This window comes from Ursus arctos, unplaced genomic scaffold (assembly GCF_023065955.2).
Source record: "Ursus arctos isolate Adak ecotype North America unplaced genomic scaffold, UrsArc2.0 scaffold_8, whole genome shotgun sequence".
Classification (NCBI taxonomy): Eukaryota; Metazoa; Chordata; class Mammalia; order Carnivora; family Ursidae; genus Ursus; species Ursus arctos.
Genome location: NW_026623100.1, coordinates 21,375,248 through 21,392,755, shown reverse-complemented (window position 1 = coordinate 21,392,755; position 17,508 = coordinate 21,375,248). Strand labels below are relative to the sequence as shown.

At 45.8% G+C, this 17,508-nt stretch overlaps 2 protein-coding genes and 1 pseudogene across 3 annotated transcripts in view; 1 reads left to right on the top strand and 2 right to left on the bottom strand.

Moving 5' to 3' along the window:
- Positions 1-1,308: 1,308 nt before the first annotated feature.
- Positions 1,309-9,853, top strand: GPR75 (G protein-coupled receptor 75). The gene is made up of 2 exons (XM_026486097.3): positions 1,309-1,493; positions 5,641-9,853. The coding sequence occupies exon 2, from the start codon at positions 5,739-5,741 to the stop codon at positions 7,359-7,361; it is 1,623 nt and encodes a 540-aa protein (XP_026341882.1). The 5' UTR covers positions 1,309-1,493; positions 5,641-5,738; the 3' UTR covers positions 7,362-9,853.
- Positions 8,779-11,412, bottom strand: LOC123000397 (60S ribosomal protein L12-like; annotated as a pseudogene).
- A 3,404-nt stretch (positions 11,413-14,816) lies between these two features.
- ERLEC1 (endoplasmic reticulum lectin 1) overlaps positions 14,817-17,508 on the bottom strand; it is a 32,726-nt gene continuing 30,034 nt past the window's right edge. The window contains exons 14-15 of one of the 2 annotated variants that reach the window (XM_057309480.1): positions 15,336-15,442; positions 14,839-15,017 (exon numbers count right to left, since the gene is read on the bottom strand). In XM_057309480.1, coding sequence (XP_057165463.1) covers positions 15,005-15,017; positions 15,336-15,442 — 120 coding nt within the window. In that variant the 3' untranslated portion in view covers positions 14,839-15,004. Of the gene's footprint in view, positions 16,365-17,508 lie in introns of both variants that reach the window. The other variant, XM_057309481.1, reaches the window with a different exon arrangement.

Below are 17,508 nucleotides of genomic sequence, written 5' to 3'. Positions count from 1 at the left end.
AGAGGATTACTGAGGAATTTTGTTTCACTGAAAAATCAACTTTTTCTCATTGTCTTCATAGTTATTCTTGTGCACAAAGGCCATTGTCTTATTAATTTAATATTATGTTCAGTATTTCCCTATCATTGAGCATCAAGGTTTTCAGTTTTCTCTACTACAAATTACATTGCAATGAATATTTTCATAACTTCGGGGCGTCTGGGTGGCTCAGTCGGTTAAGCGTCTGCCTTCCTGATATCAGGATCCTGCGATCAAGCCCCAAGCGGGGCTCTCTGCTCAGAGGGGAGTCTGCTTCTCCCTCTCCCTCTGTGCTTGCTCGCTCTCAAGTAATTAAAATCTTTTTAAAAAATATTTTCATAACTTCATGCTTAAAACCTTTTTCTTCAATTATTTCCTCAGGATAAATTTTGAGGAGTAAAATTTTAGGTCAAGAATCTAGATACTGTAATTGCTCTGATATGTTGTTTTCCTCCACCCGCACGTTACCAGTTTGCATTGTCAATGATAGTATTTTAATGCTGGTTTCCCTGCAAATTGATAGTCCTTTCTTTTTTTTTTTTAGATTTATTTAAGAGAGTGAGAGGGGGGGAGGGGGAGAGGGAGAGAGAATCCCAAGCAGACACCCCGCTGAGTGCAGAGCCCCACCCGATCTCACGCCTGGATCCTGACCTGAGCCCAACATCAAGAACGCAATGCTTAGGCGCCTGGATGGCTTGGTCGTTAAGCGTCTGCCTCCAGCTCAGGTCAAGATCTCCAGGTCCTAGGCTGGAGCCCCGCATGGGGCTCCCTGCTCAGCGGGGAGCCTGCTTCTCCCTCTGCCCCTACTCACCCCTGCTCTTGCGCCCTCTCTCTCAAATAACAAAATTTTTTAAAAAATAAATTGTTATGATGTCTTCATTTACAAACTCTGTCTCAAAGTACCGAACTGGACGATGACGCCAGCTGAATCTAGGAGGCAGAGCGTTAGCCGCAGCGCCGAGAGGAAGGCCGGGACACCGAGGGGAGCCCCGCCACCCGACCGTCCCACGCTCTCCGCCCGCTAAGGCCATGGCGGGGGCGGTGGGGGGCGCGTTCCCGGCCTGCGGCTCAGCCCGCAGGCCCCCTCTAGCTCTGCGCGCCAGCTCTCGCCCGCCTCCGAGCCCAGGTCCCCGCACCGCGGAACGGCGAGCCCAGCCCGGGCAGCGGCGCGGCGTGGGGGGCGGAGGGCGGGGCGGCGGCAGCGGCCAGCCCCGGGCACCCGGGGGCCCGCGAGCCGCTGAGGGCGCGGGGGGCAGGCGGGCGCCGGGGCTTGAGTGTCCGGCGGAGGGGGCGGCGCCCTCGGCGTCTCCGTGACTGCGCCTCGGCGCCCCCGGCTCGGCGGCTCCCGGGATGCGCGGAGGCGGCGGCGGCGATGGCGATGATGCCTCGAGCCCGGCCTCGTCCCGGGCGGCTGGCGGCGCTGGGGTCCGGGCTGCGAGATGGAGGAGGGGGGCGGCGCTGCGGCCACCGGGCAGGTGAGAGGCCGCGGGCCCCGGAGGAGGACGCCCCGCGGGGGCCGGGAGGGCCGGGCCCCGGGAAGCCGACGGTTTAGGAGGAGCGCGGTTGCGCTGCTCCAGGCCCGGCCGCCGCGCACCTGCCCTCCTGGCGCGGCCTGCAGGGAGCCATCTCGCCCCTGCCTGGCCGGCTCCCGGGCTCTGCCGGGCCGCGAAACCCGTTCCCCACTGCCCATGCCCTGCCTGAGCCCTCCGCACCCCACCATCCCTCTGCCGATTCTCTTACAAGCTTCCTGGTCCGAACTAGGCCCTCCTTACCTTCCGCACCCCGGGGAGCACCCACCCACCGCCTGTCCCTGGCTGGGGTCGCTCTCGCCTCCCCAAAGCCTCTCTCTCCATCCCCAGACGAGGGGCCTCCCTCATCCACCGACCCTACCCCAACCCGTCAGCTGCTCCAGGCTTCAAGAGGTAGTTGAACTGGGGAGAAAGAGCGTGGGCTCTGAAATCAGATAAATCTGGCTTGTATCTTAGTGACCTTGGGCAAGTCATCTAACTTCCCTGAGGTTTTCCTGATCAACACAAATAAAATGGGGATAATAATAGTACAGAACCTTGCTCTCTGTGAGGATTAGACTGTGAAAATGCCTGGCCTCGAGGAATTTAAGGCATTATGAGGGGGGAAAAAATGAGTTGGAAGAATCCAAGCCACGAACTAACTTGTAAAAGCTCAAACAAAATGTTTTCATATGTACTAAAATATTAAGATAGCACCCTAGATTATCATAGGCTCTTAACACATCTTAGTGAGAAATCATGGACACTGTACACCAATTTTCACTTCCTATTCCTTGCTTACTAGTTACTTTAGGGTCCCTCCTCCGTAGTTGTAACAAGATGCACATAGACGTGAACTCATTCTTACTACGGCGAACGTGCCTGCTTAAGACTGGTGTTCCAACTTAAAATTTTTGATTTTACAATTTTAATCACCTACTTATGGTGCCAGAAATAAAGAAAAGCTGGTATGCTTGCATTGAAAAGAACGTTGGTAATCTGTATTTACTATTTAGAAGTACCAAATAGGTATTCATTTACTCCCCCCCCCACCCCCGCAAATCATTGAGTTTTACAGCGCTACCATCGTAACTTCGTTCAAAATTGTGATCTCAGCCTCCTCTTTCTTCAAAGTCCCAGAAGTGGGTTTACTTTTCCTCCATTTCCTCCTTTGCTCTTAAAGTTTCTCTGCCAAAACCTTTATTTCTGTTCTGTGTTCTGCTTTTCCTTTTCTTCCTAGCCTCTCATTGCTTTTTTTCTAATGATCCAATGAGAAGGATTTATAATTACTTTATGCCAGAACCATAATTATCAACCTTGCCTGAAGGTACAAAGAAGTGTGTGTGTGTTCATATTTTGAGTTCCAGGAACTTACAGTTGGGTAGGGATTGTAATACCTACTTCATAGGATTATACTGGGCCTGAAGTAAAGTTTGATGGCTTATGTAAAGCTTCTGGAACGTAAATGCTAACCGCCCAATAAGCGAAGGCTGCTGTAACTGTCTTCTGACCCGTGGAATGCCCTTGATCTCGCTGTTGTTGAGTTAAGGCAGTGATGCCGAGTGTAGCTATAGGCAGCACCTGCTTAGCTTCCAATCCATGCCCCTACCGCTTTCAATTAGGAGCTCGCTCTCCAACTCGGTTTCCTTATCTGTAAAATGGGGATGCGTTATACTGTCTCAGGGTTGTGAGGATTCAGTAAGTTAATAGTATGGCACATTGAGGACAGCGCCCGCACATCATAAGCACTCAACAAAGTTAACATACTATTAATGGTACTGATAATTATATTACTGACCTAGAATTCTTTTTTGAACATCTGAAAAATTTTAAATATATTGAAAAAATTATAACTGTGCAGAAAGTGGAAGTTTATCCTCAGCTCCTCCAAATCTTTTTTTCCCCCTGCCTCTTATTCTTGACTAATGTCAGTGCCTCATCATTATCCCATCTTCCCCTTGACAGTAATGTTTCCAAATATCTCCTAGCCTGCGGTCTCCATAATTTATCACCTTTTTTCTTCATTACTACCTACCTACTCGATATTTCTCTTAGCATCAATTCCAGATGCTTCATTCTTCTAATTCCCCAAACCAAATTCCTGCTCCCATCTTCAGCCCTGTTCATTTCCCTGCCTCCAAAGAGGAAACCCTTCTGGGGCAGGAGGATTGCTAGAAACAATAGTATTGCCTCTCTCTGCCTTCCTGCCGCCTCAAATTGAGTTTTCTTTGCTACTTCTTTTATCATCAGCTAATCCCAATCCTCCAATTAACAATGAAAAAACAAATAGTAAAAGTTGTCTTTTTTACTACATAGCTATCAAAAAGGATTCAGAAGCAGGCCCATGGTCTTTAAGTGAAAACAGTAAGCTATCCATTATTTTTTAATTCTAATCAAGAAACAGGTGGTTGGGGTTTATATTTTTCTCTCACAGAACTTTTATAAGGAAAGTTTTATACAGAAAAGCTAGTCTCCCTTGCCAGTGGAGAAATTCATCATATTGTCGTGATTTGACAATATGTTCGACCATTGAGAATAAAGAAGAGGCCATCCTCTTCCTTCATAAAGAATATCCATTAGGTGTATGGACCTCCCTAGGATTGAAACTTGTCCAGTATTCACTGGCATAGCCATACCTGCTACTGAATGCTGAGAGACTTCCATTCGGGTGGTTCATAGCTGCTGCTCAGAGCCCCTGAGTTTGGGGCTCTGAGCAGTAATCCTTCATGGCCCTGGTCTCTCTTCTCTGTGCCCCACGACCCAGCAACTGAAAGGTTAACCCCTGGCACAGCCGGAGGCCTCTGGGACCCAGCTGGAGCCGGTGGTTAAATATTTGGAACATCACCCCTGGACCTCCCCAGTGCCATTGCTTATTCCTAAAACGCTGGATGCAAGCAATACCTTTGAGTTGTCAAGAGCACTGCGCCAGTCTCTAAGGAACGACTTCAGCTGTCCCTCTGGAAGCATCCTTCAGAGCAGAGTGGGCCCTGGGCCACACAGGGCTTTGGGATTTGGAACAATCCAAGATGTGTGAATGTACCTTAAATCTCATTGAAAGAAAAAAAAAAGTTTAAAAGAATAAAGGGCAAGAAGAAAAAGAAGTTACTCTTTTAAAGCGGTGGCTAGGTCTTACTCCTCTGTCTACCCACAGGACCTAGCGTAAAGCTGGCATAGAGCGTGCACTGGTCAACGTAAACTGAGCCAACCGCTGCGTGAGTGGGGCTGTGCCTCCTGCTTCGTCCTGAGGATATTGCTGTTGGAATAATAACTCACCTTGGTACAGAGAGTTGACTTTGCACCTCGTAAATCTCAAATATAATTGACATCCTTCAATGCTTTCATTTTTTCCTCTCAAATGTAGTCCCGCACAAAGTTTTTTCCAAAGGAAGATAGGGAGTTGGCCAAGAAATTACCAGCAGGCAGAAGAAATAACACATAATGGAAAATAAAGGCTTGTTCCTAGGGAAAGAAAGAGGATTTGTTAGCGATTTGTGGGGGCCACAGGATACTTCAGCAGTGCCCTCTGGCTTGTATCTCAAGCACGTGCTGTAAGACCTCCTGTCCTCCCAGCCTGTCTTCCCCCTAGTCCCTGCCCTACCCCTTCCCCCCAGTTCTCCTCACCTCCTCCTCACCACCACTCCCTTCAGCCTCTCTCAGCCGCCACCCCAGGTGGATTAGGTTTCCCTTCTCTTACTTCCGCAGCACTCTGCTGTCATCTGACTTACATCAGGCTCTCAGTAGAGTGTGATCTCTTCGGTGCAGAAGTTATGTTCTTGGATCTCCAGTGTGAGGCACCGCAGTATTTCTAAAAGTAACATTTGCATACCCTCCAATCAGAAACTCAAAGGGTGGGGCCCAGGAATCTGCTTTTTCTAACCCACTCTCCAGGTGATGCTTAAACGATTTTGATTTTGCAAATCTCTGTGCCAGGAAACCTGAAATTAGCTGAAGGAATGTATTTTGAGGTGTTTGTGTCTTTTCTGTGTTGGGCCTCGAGAGGAGAAATGCTTTCTCTGCGTCAGGACTAAAAAACTCTAGTCCATTTGTACAAAATCCTGAGATCACTCTGCTTGCTACATTAATTCTGTCTCTGGATGTGCGTTTCTGTGCACAGGCTTTTCTGCCTCGGGCCTCTTTTGTCACATGCGGCGCAGCCGTGAGTCGCGGCCCTGACTCCCCTGCCCCAGAAGGAAGAGGCCGTCGTGTGTGAAGATGAACTCCACGGAGCCCCTGGACGATGCTCCCAATGGCACGTTGCTGCGCGCACCTCGCTCCCAGGGAGGAAACGGCACCGCCGTCCCGGGGGACCTCCAGCACCTCATCCACACGGCCACTTTGGTCACCTGTACTTTTCTGCTGGCGGTCATCTTCTGCCTGGGCTCTTACGGCAACTTCATCGTCTTCTTGTCGTTCTTTGATCCAGCCTTCCGGAAGTTCAGAACCAACTTTGATTTCATGATCCTGAACCTGTCCTTCTGCGACCTCTTCATCTGTGGCGTGACCGCCCCCATGTTCACCTTCGTGCTCTTCTTCAGCCCCGCCAGGGGCATCCCCGATGCCTTCTGCTTCACCTTCCACATCACCAGTTCTGGCTTCATCATCATGTCCCTCAAGACCGTGGCCGTGATCGCCCTGCACCGGCTCCGCATGGTGCTGGGGAAGCAGCCCAATCGCACGGCCTCCTTTCCCTGCACCGTGCTTCTCACCCTGCTTCTCTGGGCCACCAGTTTCACTCTGGCCACCCTGGGCACCCTGAAAACCAGCAAGTCCCACCTCTGCCTTCCCATGTCCAGTCTGACGGCCGGAGAAGGGAAAGCCATCGTGTCTCTGTACGTGGTGGACTTCACCTTCTGCGTGGCGGTGGTGTCCGTCTCCTACATCATGATTGCGCAGACGCTGCGGAAGAACGCTCAAGTCAGGAAGAGCCCCCCGGTGATCACGGTGGACGCTTCCAGACCACAGCCTTTCATGGGGGCCCCCGGCAAGGGAGCGGGTGACCCGGGGCAGTGTACCGTGCCGGCTCTCTACAGAAACCAGAATTACAACAAGCTGCAGCACATTCAGACCCACGGATACACCAAGAGTCTTCACCAGATGCCCACCCCGGCGGCCAGCCGGCTCCAGCTCGTGTCGGCGGTCAACCTGTCCACGGCCAAGGACTCCAAGGCGGTGGTCACCTGCGTGATTATTGTGCTCTCCGTCCTGGTGTGCTGTCTTCCCCTGGGGATTTCCTTGGTGCAGGTGGTCCTGTCCCGCAGTGGGAGCTTCATCCTCTACCAGTTTGAACTGTTTGGATTTACCCTTATATTTTTCAAGTCAGGGTTAAACCCTTTTATATATTCTCGGAACAGCGCCGGGCTGAGAAGGAAAGCACTCTGGTGCCTCCAGTACGTCGGCCTGGGTTTTTTCTGCTGCAAACAGAAGACTCGACTTCGAGCAATGGGAAAAGGGAACCTTGAGATCAACAGAAACAAGTCCTCCCATCATGAGACCAACTCCGCCTACATGTTGTCTCCAAAGCCCCAGAAGAAGTTTGTGGACCAGGCTTGCGGCCCAAGTCATTCGAAGGAAAGTGTGGTCAGCCCCAAGATCTCGGCTGGGCATCAGCACCATGGGCAGAGCAGCTCCACGCCCATCAACACGCGGATCGAGCCGTACTACAGCATCTATAACAGCAGCCCCTCGCAGGGAGAGAGCCTCCCGCGGAACTTGCAGCCGGTGAACTCGTTCGGGTTTGCCAACTCCTATATCGCCATGCATTATCACACCACTAACGATTTAATGCAAGAATACGACAGCACGTCAGCCAGGCAGATCCCAGTGCCGTCCGTTTAGTGTCCTGGAGGCGGGAGCCCCTTGTGCAAACTGTTTTTGTTTCGGATACTAACCGATTTTCACTTTTGTGAGCCCAGCGGTAGATGAAAACTTCAAGACTCAGCGGAACACTTGGCAGTTACGATTTTCTTCTGTCTGGAGTATTAGCATCCATTGATTTGCTTTGCGATTTCTTGACGTTTTAAGATTTAATGTAAACATTTATTTAGGTTTTTACCCTGACCTGTGCTCAGATGTTTGGTACTAAACTTTCAAACAGATGCCAGGAATGATCATGCTAGTATATTAAAGGAAAATGAACTCATGGTGACCATCTGAGTCTGTGCTCGGGGTCTTCAAAGTACACATGAGCTGGATTTTTTAAACACTGTGAAGGTATGATCTTCACTGAGGTGAATTTTTTATTAATTGAACTATACATTTTGATTCTTGGAAGTGTTGAAATGGGGAACAATACACTTTTTTGGTAGCAGGCTTATTTGAATACATTATGTATTATCGCAACAGAGAACCCGAAATACGTTCTCGGTAATTACCTTACCCAAGACATACAGGCATTAGGTACTTTGCTTTCCTAAGACAGTCAGCCGAGAATTATGATGACTACCATTTCTTATTATAGACTATTATTTTGTGTGAATTGACTAGCTGTATAGTTTTTTTTTCTTTTTAAAGAAGTATGCTCTTGCTTGCTAAAAATGAATTACTCTATTTTGGAACCAGCTTACCCAAGAGTCCTAGTGATTTCTGGGGGCAGAGGCACTAACTGTGGTCCTCCCAGCCAGGGTGTGGCGCTGTGGGAAGCAGTCTGGACTGCTCTCGTGTCTTAGGTGATCTTCATTATTGCTTAAGGTGTGAGGATGAGATCGGAAGTATTTTGATTTATGCATTCCTTCTGTGTGACGATGGTTTGCTAACAAGCTGACAAAGTATCTAAGTAACTCTTTAAAAATAATTTTTTTAGTCTTCGTTTAAATATCACTGTGGTGGAAAAATTCTTAAGATGATCTGTTTTCAAACTCATTGTGTTATTTCTCTCCCATGAATCTTGGCCATGGGCAATAAGGAAACCTGATTAAGTATTTCTATACCTAAAACTAATTTTATGATCTACTCTGTGATTCCTAGCATAACAACCGAAAATTCATATTTTTATGTAAAAATATTTTCATTATACAGTTAGCTTTTGAACTCGCTACAATTTTGGAACCTAGCTATTAGACTCAAGATGAGCATTAAGATCCCAAACCTATCTTTAGAAATTGTTACGTTCCGGAACTGTTGCTGCAGGCTGGATGAAAGGTATTCAGTGTACAGCGCCCTCTCCAGGCTGTCCCCAAGTACAGGAGTGCTGCGAGGTGTCGAGAAGACAGCGGATGTCCCGCGGGAGCGCTGCGCGGCCCCATCCCACTGCCGCCTCCCAGCACCGACCAGTCACTCTGTTGGTGAGGTTTAAGTGTGAGATAGGGGTTCGATTTTATTTTTGAATTCACCTTTTAGGACTTTCTCCTTTCTCCTTTCTTCCTTCTCGCCTTTTCTTCCTTTATTTTGCTATTAAATTTTCTAACAGGAGAGAAAATAGCCACTCTGTCACATTTTTTTCTTGTTTGTAATTGAATGCTATTTTTGGAAGTCACTATAACCTATTTCAATTATGCTTTTATATTTTTAATACAACACTCTTTTCATTTATTAATACTCCCACGAGATAGGGTAATATATATTACCCCTTTTTAACAAAGAACTAAGAAATCTAATATCCTCTCCAAGATCATTTGAAGGGAATTCTAATTAGGAATTAGACATTTGTCTAAATTTAGAACTGGGTATTTATCCCAATAAGCCAAACAGCTTTATAATTACTAAGATTAATCAAGAATATACTTTTTAAAGTATCTCTTTTTTGGCTAGGCATTTCCAGTGTGATTCAATAAAAGATTTTTTTAAAAGTAATTTCTACTTGTAAAATTTGAGCTGACAGCCTTCTTGTACCACCTTTGAGTTTGAGATGACTTGATCCATCTTTGGGAGGTGAAAGTTATGGTATACAGAAAAGTAAGCATGCGCATATGAGGTGTTCAGTCTCTTTACGCTCATCAAGAAATTACTGATTTAACTTGCATGAAATATATGGTGGGCTAGATTCTTAGCCCTCCCTCACACCTATCTCTACGTCCATGTAGAGATACAGAGATAGATACAACTTATCTCTTCGTAAGTTACATATGTCTATCTATAGCGGGAGATATGGATAGACATATATAACTTCTCTCTAAGGGCTAAACTGAGAACTAAAAATAATGAGAATTCAGTTGAATTATGACTAATTATTAGCAGGGTACATTAATTAGTTCTCTTGATGCTTTACTGTGATGCAAAGTATGTGATGTATTTCAAACATTTTATAATTGTTCTGATGTTAACCTTTAGGCCAGATTTGTATTTCTGATGCTTTTAATGTTCTTTTAAAATAATGTTTGGAAAATAAAAATACTGAAAACCCTAACATTTCTGAACATCAGATTGCAGTACTATGACTTTCCCGTCCAATCATTTGAAAACCATCGGAGGAAAGTAGTGACGATTATTGCACAATGGATAACAATGTGTTGACCCTCAGCATTCTCTTCCTTAGATGAAGTCATTGTGGGTTTTTTGTTCTAATTTTTTTTTTAAGTAAGCTCTATGCCCAATGTGGGGTTGAAACCCACAATCCGGAGATCAAATATCTCATGCTGTACTGACTGAGCCAGCCAGGTGCCCTGAGTCCCCAGGATCTCTTCAATGGTTCCAGAGAGTTCTGTGGCTCAAGATCAGTGCTGCATCTGCCAGGCAGTGTTGACATCTCATCAAAAGTGGTATTTCCACTGTGCTTAATGTTTTTCTGCTTCTTTCTGTCTCTTGATTCCTTGAGGGCTTTGACAATCAGGGCAGAGGTGGAAGGTACCACTTCAGTCTGGGTCTGTCTGTTCTGAATGGTCAGTTTCACTGTCACCCTCAGACCCTTCTGATCACCAATTCCCTTGGCGATGTCATCACCAACCATTTTTGGAGACAGACGCAGTGGGCCTATCTTCAGGGCCACGGCAGACATGGCACCAGCGTCCCCACTGGTGCACTGCAGGTACACGACTTCAATATTGTTGGGGCCAAAAAATTTAGGCAGCATGGTGGAGGTGGCGGGTTTTGGATGAACCCAGATTCAGGATGACCAAAGACAGTTGTACTTTCGCCTCCGCCGAGCTAAAAACCAAAAGCAAAAATGAGTATCCTTGAATTGGTAATATATGTGGTGTGTATAAGCTGGGGATAAAGTTGAAAATTATGGTCCCTTGAAAAATAATTTAAGGATTTTTTTTAAAGGATCCTTCTTTGAAATTAATATTTTGAGTAGTTTCTTAGCAACTCTACATCCAGGAGCAATGCCCTCCTAATATTCCAGGTGGGAATTCTTCTACGAAGTGGGAAGCAGGCAGTAACAGACAGGCAGTGGCAAAGAAAAAGCAGCATGAGGTCCTGCAGAGTTAAGGCACAGAAGTGTTTTTTAAGATTTTTATTTTAAGTAGTCTCTACACCCAACATGGGGCTCAAACTCACAAGCCCAAGATCAAGAGTCCTGTGTTCTTCCAACTGAGCCAGCCAGGCGCCCTGGCACAGAAGCGTTCTTAAACAGCTCAGTTTTAGGGTCCTAAAAATGAGCATCTGTAAACCTCCCTTTTTCATTTTCAAGTTATTCACACCCCAGTTGGAAGATTTCCACTCTAGGCCACCAGCAGCACTCCTCGGGTGCTGGCAGTCTTGGGTTCCTGTCCAGATCTGACTTGTGATTATAGTGCATTCTTAAATAATTCTCCATAATCTAGCCAGGCCAGGTCCCGGAGTCTCCCCTTTCAAAGCCACCCTCTTCGTTCACGGTTCAGGGGCAATGTATACCTAGTGAGATTGTTGACTCCCAGAGACCTGCGTTTTCTCCCGTATCCAGTAAAAGCAGTTGTTTTTCTTTTCCATTAACAAAAGAAGCCTCTGGTCCCACCAGAGAAACCTGCTCCATTGTTCTCCTACTGGAGCTGAAGGAAGGCCAAGAGTCGGTGAAGATCCCAGGCCCATGGGATGGTAAGAGAGACAGGCAGGCTGCCAGGAAAAGACTCATCTCCATCAGAGATCCAGGCTCTGGAGAGGCCAGGCTAGGCCTGGACTGAGCCTAGATCACAAAGCAGTAAGCTTCGCCGGTGGGAGGGCTGCGGGGGCAGGTGACTGCGGGATGAGGCTCAGTGGGCTCAGCCCAGCTGCACTGGCCCCAATGTGATGCGATGCAGGACAGCCAGTCACTAGCTGGAGCAAAGACCATGACCACTTGAAGCCAGATAGGATAATCTTTGAGGGGTTGAAGCAGGGAAAGGAGGAGAAGAAAGAGAGGATAACAGCCCCCTATTTCCTCCCCCCACCTCTAAAGATGGATCTATAAACTGAGAAGCAGGTGCTGGCAGTAATCATGGTGATTTTCCATCTTCTGGCTTTCCATACCATTTAAATGCTAATGGCACTCAATTTTATATCTCTAGTCCTAACCTCTCCCTGAACTCCATGCTGGGCTATCCAATTGCCTATTCAACATCTCCACTTGGATATCTAACAGGCATCTCAAATTTTAACATGTGCAAAACTGGACTCTTGATTCAACCCCACTCTTTACCAAACTTGGGTCTCCTGCTGTTTTATTATCTTGGTAACTGGCATGGCGATTACCCAGTTGTACAGCTCAATTTGCTCCCCTTGACTGTTTCTCTTGCACGTCACATCCAGTTCGTTGGGACAAACCCTGGATTATCCTGAAAATAAACTCTGAATCCAACTACTTCTTAGCTCTTCATCCCCATTCCCTCTAGCCCATGGGCCCATCATTTCTCACTCCGAGTATGAAACCCGCCTCATGCCATTTCCCAGCTTCCAGGCTCTTTCTCCTGTGGTATCCTTGCTTTGTAACTAGGGACACTTGGCAGGTAAATCATATTTGCCACTCTCCTGATTAAAACTTAGAATAAAATGTGAAGTCTGTGCCGTGACCTGTGTGGCCCTGATGATCCGGCCCTTGGTTTCCTCTCTGTCCCCATTTCCTTTGACTTGCGCCCTACCTAATGTGTTTGGGATGCAACAAGCTTTCTGGCTCTTTCTCACATGCCTCAGTTTTGTTCCCATGTCAGGGAATTAATTCCCCCAGAAATACTTCAGCCTGGAACGGTCTTCCCCAATGGCCTTTCCTAGTTGCCATATTCAACAGAGGCCTCACTCCATCACTGTCAATGCTTCTGCCGTTATTTTATTCTTTTCATGTTTCTTATCATTACTCAGCATTACACTACTGTATTAGTCTGCTTGGGTTGCCGTAACGAAATACCACAGCCTAGGTTGCTTAAGTAACAGAAATTTATTTTCTCATAATTCTAGAGGCCCGTCCAAGGTCAATACACCATCAGTGTTGGTTTCTTGTGAGGCCTTTCCCTGGCTTGTAGGAGGTCACCTTCTCATTGTGTCCTCACATGGCCTCTCTCTGTGCATGTAGGGAAAGAGAGGGTCTGGGGGAGGGAGGGAGATGAGTTGGGGGTCAGGGGCCCTTGGGGTGTCTCCTCTTCTTATGTGGACACCATTCCTATCAGATTAGGGCTCCATCCTTATGATCTCATTTACTCTTAATTAACTCCTTGAGCCTTATCTCCAAACAAATGAGTCACATGGGGATTAGAGCTTCAAATATAAATCTGGGGGAGGGCAGGTGGAGGGACACACAATTCGGTCCCTACAGTTATGTATAATTGTTTACTGGCTGTTTCCCCATTAGAATAAAATGCTAATAGGGCAAAAATTTTGTCTATTTTGCTCAGTGCCATATCCCTAGTACCTTTTGGTCCTTGGCCCGGGTGAGCTTTAAGTGAGTAACTGTTAATGAATCAAAGAATAAATGATTGAATGGCTGAAGCCTGGAAGTGGTATCAACCCAAATCTCTGGCTGGCTGGCTTAGTTTCCCCATGTTTTCTGTTTTTCGCATCCCCCTCTACATTCCCAGGGTGCTTATCTGCAGGACTCTGATGAAAGGGGACATGGGTCTTGATTTAGGATTTCTGACTGTTTGCTCAGGGAACCAGCACTAAGGGCATCTTTCCCTAGGGGACCACCCTGGCTGCATTCATTCTCGCTGGAATTCTTTGGCTCATTATGCAACCCGAGGACATTGAAGATGAAACCCTTCAGCAACCACAGAAAGTTCAAGGAGAAAAGGGGTAACTGGTTCTTGGAGGGAGAGTAGGGAGAATACCAATTACTTTAAAGGATATGGCAATTTGAAAAAAAAAAGGTTGCAGATTTAGTGAAATTCTGCTTTCCATAAAGAGATAGATCACAGGTAATCTCTCTAGGTCCAATGCCTTTGAGATTAATTCTGCCAAAGTAAAAGTATCACTTCATCGCTTATGGAGAATTAATGAATTTTCCCTCCTCTACTCCAATACACAGATAATTTTGCTTCTCTATAAATATACTTAGCTGGTGCCAAGATAAGTTCAGTTTGTTTCTCTGAGTTCCATTTATGTGAATGTTTCCCCTTTTGACACTTTCTTGAACCTCCAGCTGCTTGTAGCATGCTGATGAGTGGGACGCCCAGTGTGGGAACCTTGATTTTCATGCAGGGCCTGATGTTTTGCAAAATGCACCTTGTTCAGATGCCAGATAGACCTTAAAAAGTGGAGCAACCTACAAAGACTGCTTTATGCCTGTCTTCTGGGCCTCTGGCAGTAGGATAAGTTTCGTAACCTGGGTCAATGCTTAAGGTTCAACACATTTTGTATCTGACATTAGCAAGAGCTTTTGAAAGCTGCTTGCTCGTCTGTTTGGCTTTGGAAACAAAGTATGTCAAAGAAATGGTAAGAACTGATTTTATTATTAGTATTACAATGAGGAAAGATATGGCTGGGAATTGTGTTCTTCACAGAGAATCATACTGTTAGACACTTTCTTTGAGGAATTCAGAGTACCTTGGAACGGGAAAGTTTTTAGTTCATGGAGTTGGAGGTGGAAAATTCAATTCTTTTCTTGACCTGAGAGATTGGGGACTTTACTTCAATCATGGCCCCGAAATGGGAGAAATAGGGACACAGATACTGTCTTCTTGTTAGGGAGTGGTGCGGAATGTGAGTGAAAAGGCATACAAATGGGACACATCATTAATTCTCCCTTTTCTTTCCCAACCTTAATAAAACTGGGGAAAATACTGTTTTCCTCAAAGTACCAAACACTCAAAATAAGAGCTGGTAGGAAACTCCTCGGAATTGCAGTTGGGGAAGCTTTTATACAGTGTGGGTAAGAGAGGATGAGGGTTCATTCATTCATTCAGCAAATATTTGTTGAGTGTCAATGTTATGCAAGTTCTGAGGAAAAAGGTCTAAGAATGAAAATAAGATATTCTTTTTTTTTAAATTTTATTTATTTGACAGAGAGATTGACAGAGAGAGACAGCAAGAGAGGGAACACAAGCAAGGGGAGTGTGAGAGGGAGAAGCAGGCTTCCTGCCGAGCAGGGAGCCCGATGCTGGGCTCGATCCCAGGACCCTGGGATCATGACCTGAGCCGAAGGCAGACGCTTAAGGACTGAGTCACCCAGGCACGCTGAAAATGAGATATTCTTTACCAATAAATAAAAGATGAAGGAATTATTTTATCATTTACATAATAAATACAATCTGGTTCTAGATAAATTGCCAGTGCCCTTGCACTGTTTACCAACACCAAATGATTATCAAAGAAGGGAGGGTTTGATGACATTTAACCGAGCCAGAAATCCCAAGGTGACACCTTAATCTTAACTAGTGAGTCTCCTCTTGGCAGATGTGGGTTGCATTAACTTAAAGAGAAGTTAGTGGTGTTCCATGATTTAAGAAAAAAAAAAAAGTACTGTATGGGAAAAAAACAAGTACCATACGTTACCAAGACAAAAACCTGTCATTTCGCTCGGCACTTTGCTGAGCCCTTTGGGGGTGTTCCTTCAGGGGGGTGGTGATGGCGTGGAGAGGTTCACGAGGCAATAGCTGGTTCTGCGAATAGAAAGCACTATAGCATATTATTTACAAACGTGGACTCCACGGTCTGAATTGATTCCAACGCTGGCTCAGCCACATGCGGTACAGCTCCGCTTTGAGCCTCATTGTCCTCACCTGTGAGTTAAAGACAGTAACCTCGCCTCACAGGGTTGTGATCACAAGGTGTCCCAAGTGTTTAGCGCAGTGCCTCGTATTTAATCAATGTGCAGAAAGGGGCAGCTATCATTTTTATTATTATAAAAGCAGAGTCGGGATATTCTATCATCTGAGAGTCAAGGAATAATGACTCAAGATTGTTCACAACTGGCTTTTTTGGGGGTGAAACACTTTCTTGCAGGTGGCTGATAAAGGCTTTTCCAACAAATGATTTCTGTCCCTATGGCTTAAGAACACTAAAACCTATAAATACAAAAACTAATCTAGGGGCGGGGCGCCTGGGCAGCTCAATCAGTTAAGCGACCAACTCTTGGTTCCAGCTCAGGTCATGAGATTGAGCCCCCCGTTGGGCTCCAAACTCAGTGTAGAGTCTGCTTGAGATTCTCTCCCTCTCCCTCTGCCCCTCCCCCTGCTCATGCTCTCTCTCTCTCAAATATATAATAAACTCTTAAAAAAAAAAACAAACAACTAATCCAGGGGAAAATGACTCATCTCCTTGAGCAACTATTAACATTTCAAATCTATGGGTAATATTTAGAGCTCTGATAGAATTCTTAAATGCGTAAATCATGGGGCACCTGCGTGGCTTGGTTGGTTGAGTGTCTGACTCTTGGTTTAGGCTGGGGTGTCCTGATCTCAGGGTCGCGGGATCCAGTCCTGCCTTGGGGCTCTATGCTCAGTGGGGAGGCTGCTTGAGGTTCTTGCTGTCTTCCCCTCTCGTTCTGCCCCTCCCCCTCTTGTGCTTGCTCTCGCTGTAATCCTAAAAAAAAAAAAGAATTCTTCAATGTGTAAATTTGCTTTTACTGCTATTAAGGACCACTGGTGACTAATTTGCAAACTAGTATTTAATTGAGGACATTGAAGCTATTAGAACCTAACAAAATTTGCTATTTGGGGGCTATATTTTGAGTGAATTTAGAGAATAGAGTAGATTTGACTAATCGGGTTTTAAACCCTAAGTTGCTGGACTTTCAAGGAAGTTTGAAAAAAAGTTATGTTTGGTGCTAAAGCACTTAAAAAAAAATTTTTTTTTTATTTACTTATTCGACAGAGAGAAGAGAGCACAAGCAGGGGGAGCAGCAGGCAAGGGGAGAGGGAGAAGCCCCGACGCAGGGCTCGATTCCAGGACCCCGTGATCGTGACCTGAGATGAAGGTAGACGCTTAACCCGACTGAGCCACCCGGGTGCCCCACACTTTTTTTAATTGAAATACAGCTGACACACAATGTGGCACTGGTTTCAGGTGTACTGTGTAATCGTTTGACAACTCTATACATAGGTCTGTGCTCACCACAAGCATAGCTATCACCAGTCACCATACGGGGCTATTAGACCATTGACTATATTCCCTATGCTGTGCCTTCCATCCCCGTGACTTATTCTTTAGCTGGAAGCCTGTATCTCCCACTCCCCCGAGAGCCTGACCTTTAATATCATATATTTACAAAATCAAAATTATGTACTATACAGGAAACTGTATTTTTTCTTAAATTCAATGCAAAGTACAGTGCAGTCTATTGAAAGGTACTGGAAAGCAATTTAATAGATTTGAAATATATGCTATCGTATGCGATTAGAGGAGATGTTTAGCATTATTTTACAGTCTCATAAATGTCTTCCATAGTTGAGATGGTTACCATTTCCATAAGTTCTGCTAGATTTACTTGCTTTTGATGAACACTTTTTGTTTCAAATGTAAAAAAGACTAAAATGCTTTAAAATTTACAAATAGGTATGGACACAAAACACTATAAGCCCTATATTCCATTTGTTAGTAATTTTGCCTTTCTTCTTTTGAGTTTTGAGATTGTCAGAGTTGGGGGGGGGGGCTCTATTTTCTCTAAGTGTTAAAGAACGGAATTCCAGTAGTCTTCATACTGTGGTTTCTCCTAACTGCCAGTGAG

Coding starts and splice junctions, on each gene's coding strand:
- GPR75 (XM_026486097.3), top strand. CDS start 5,739: ATGAACTCCACGGAGCCCCTGGACGATGCTCCCAATGGCACGTTGCTG.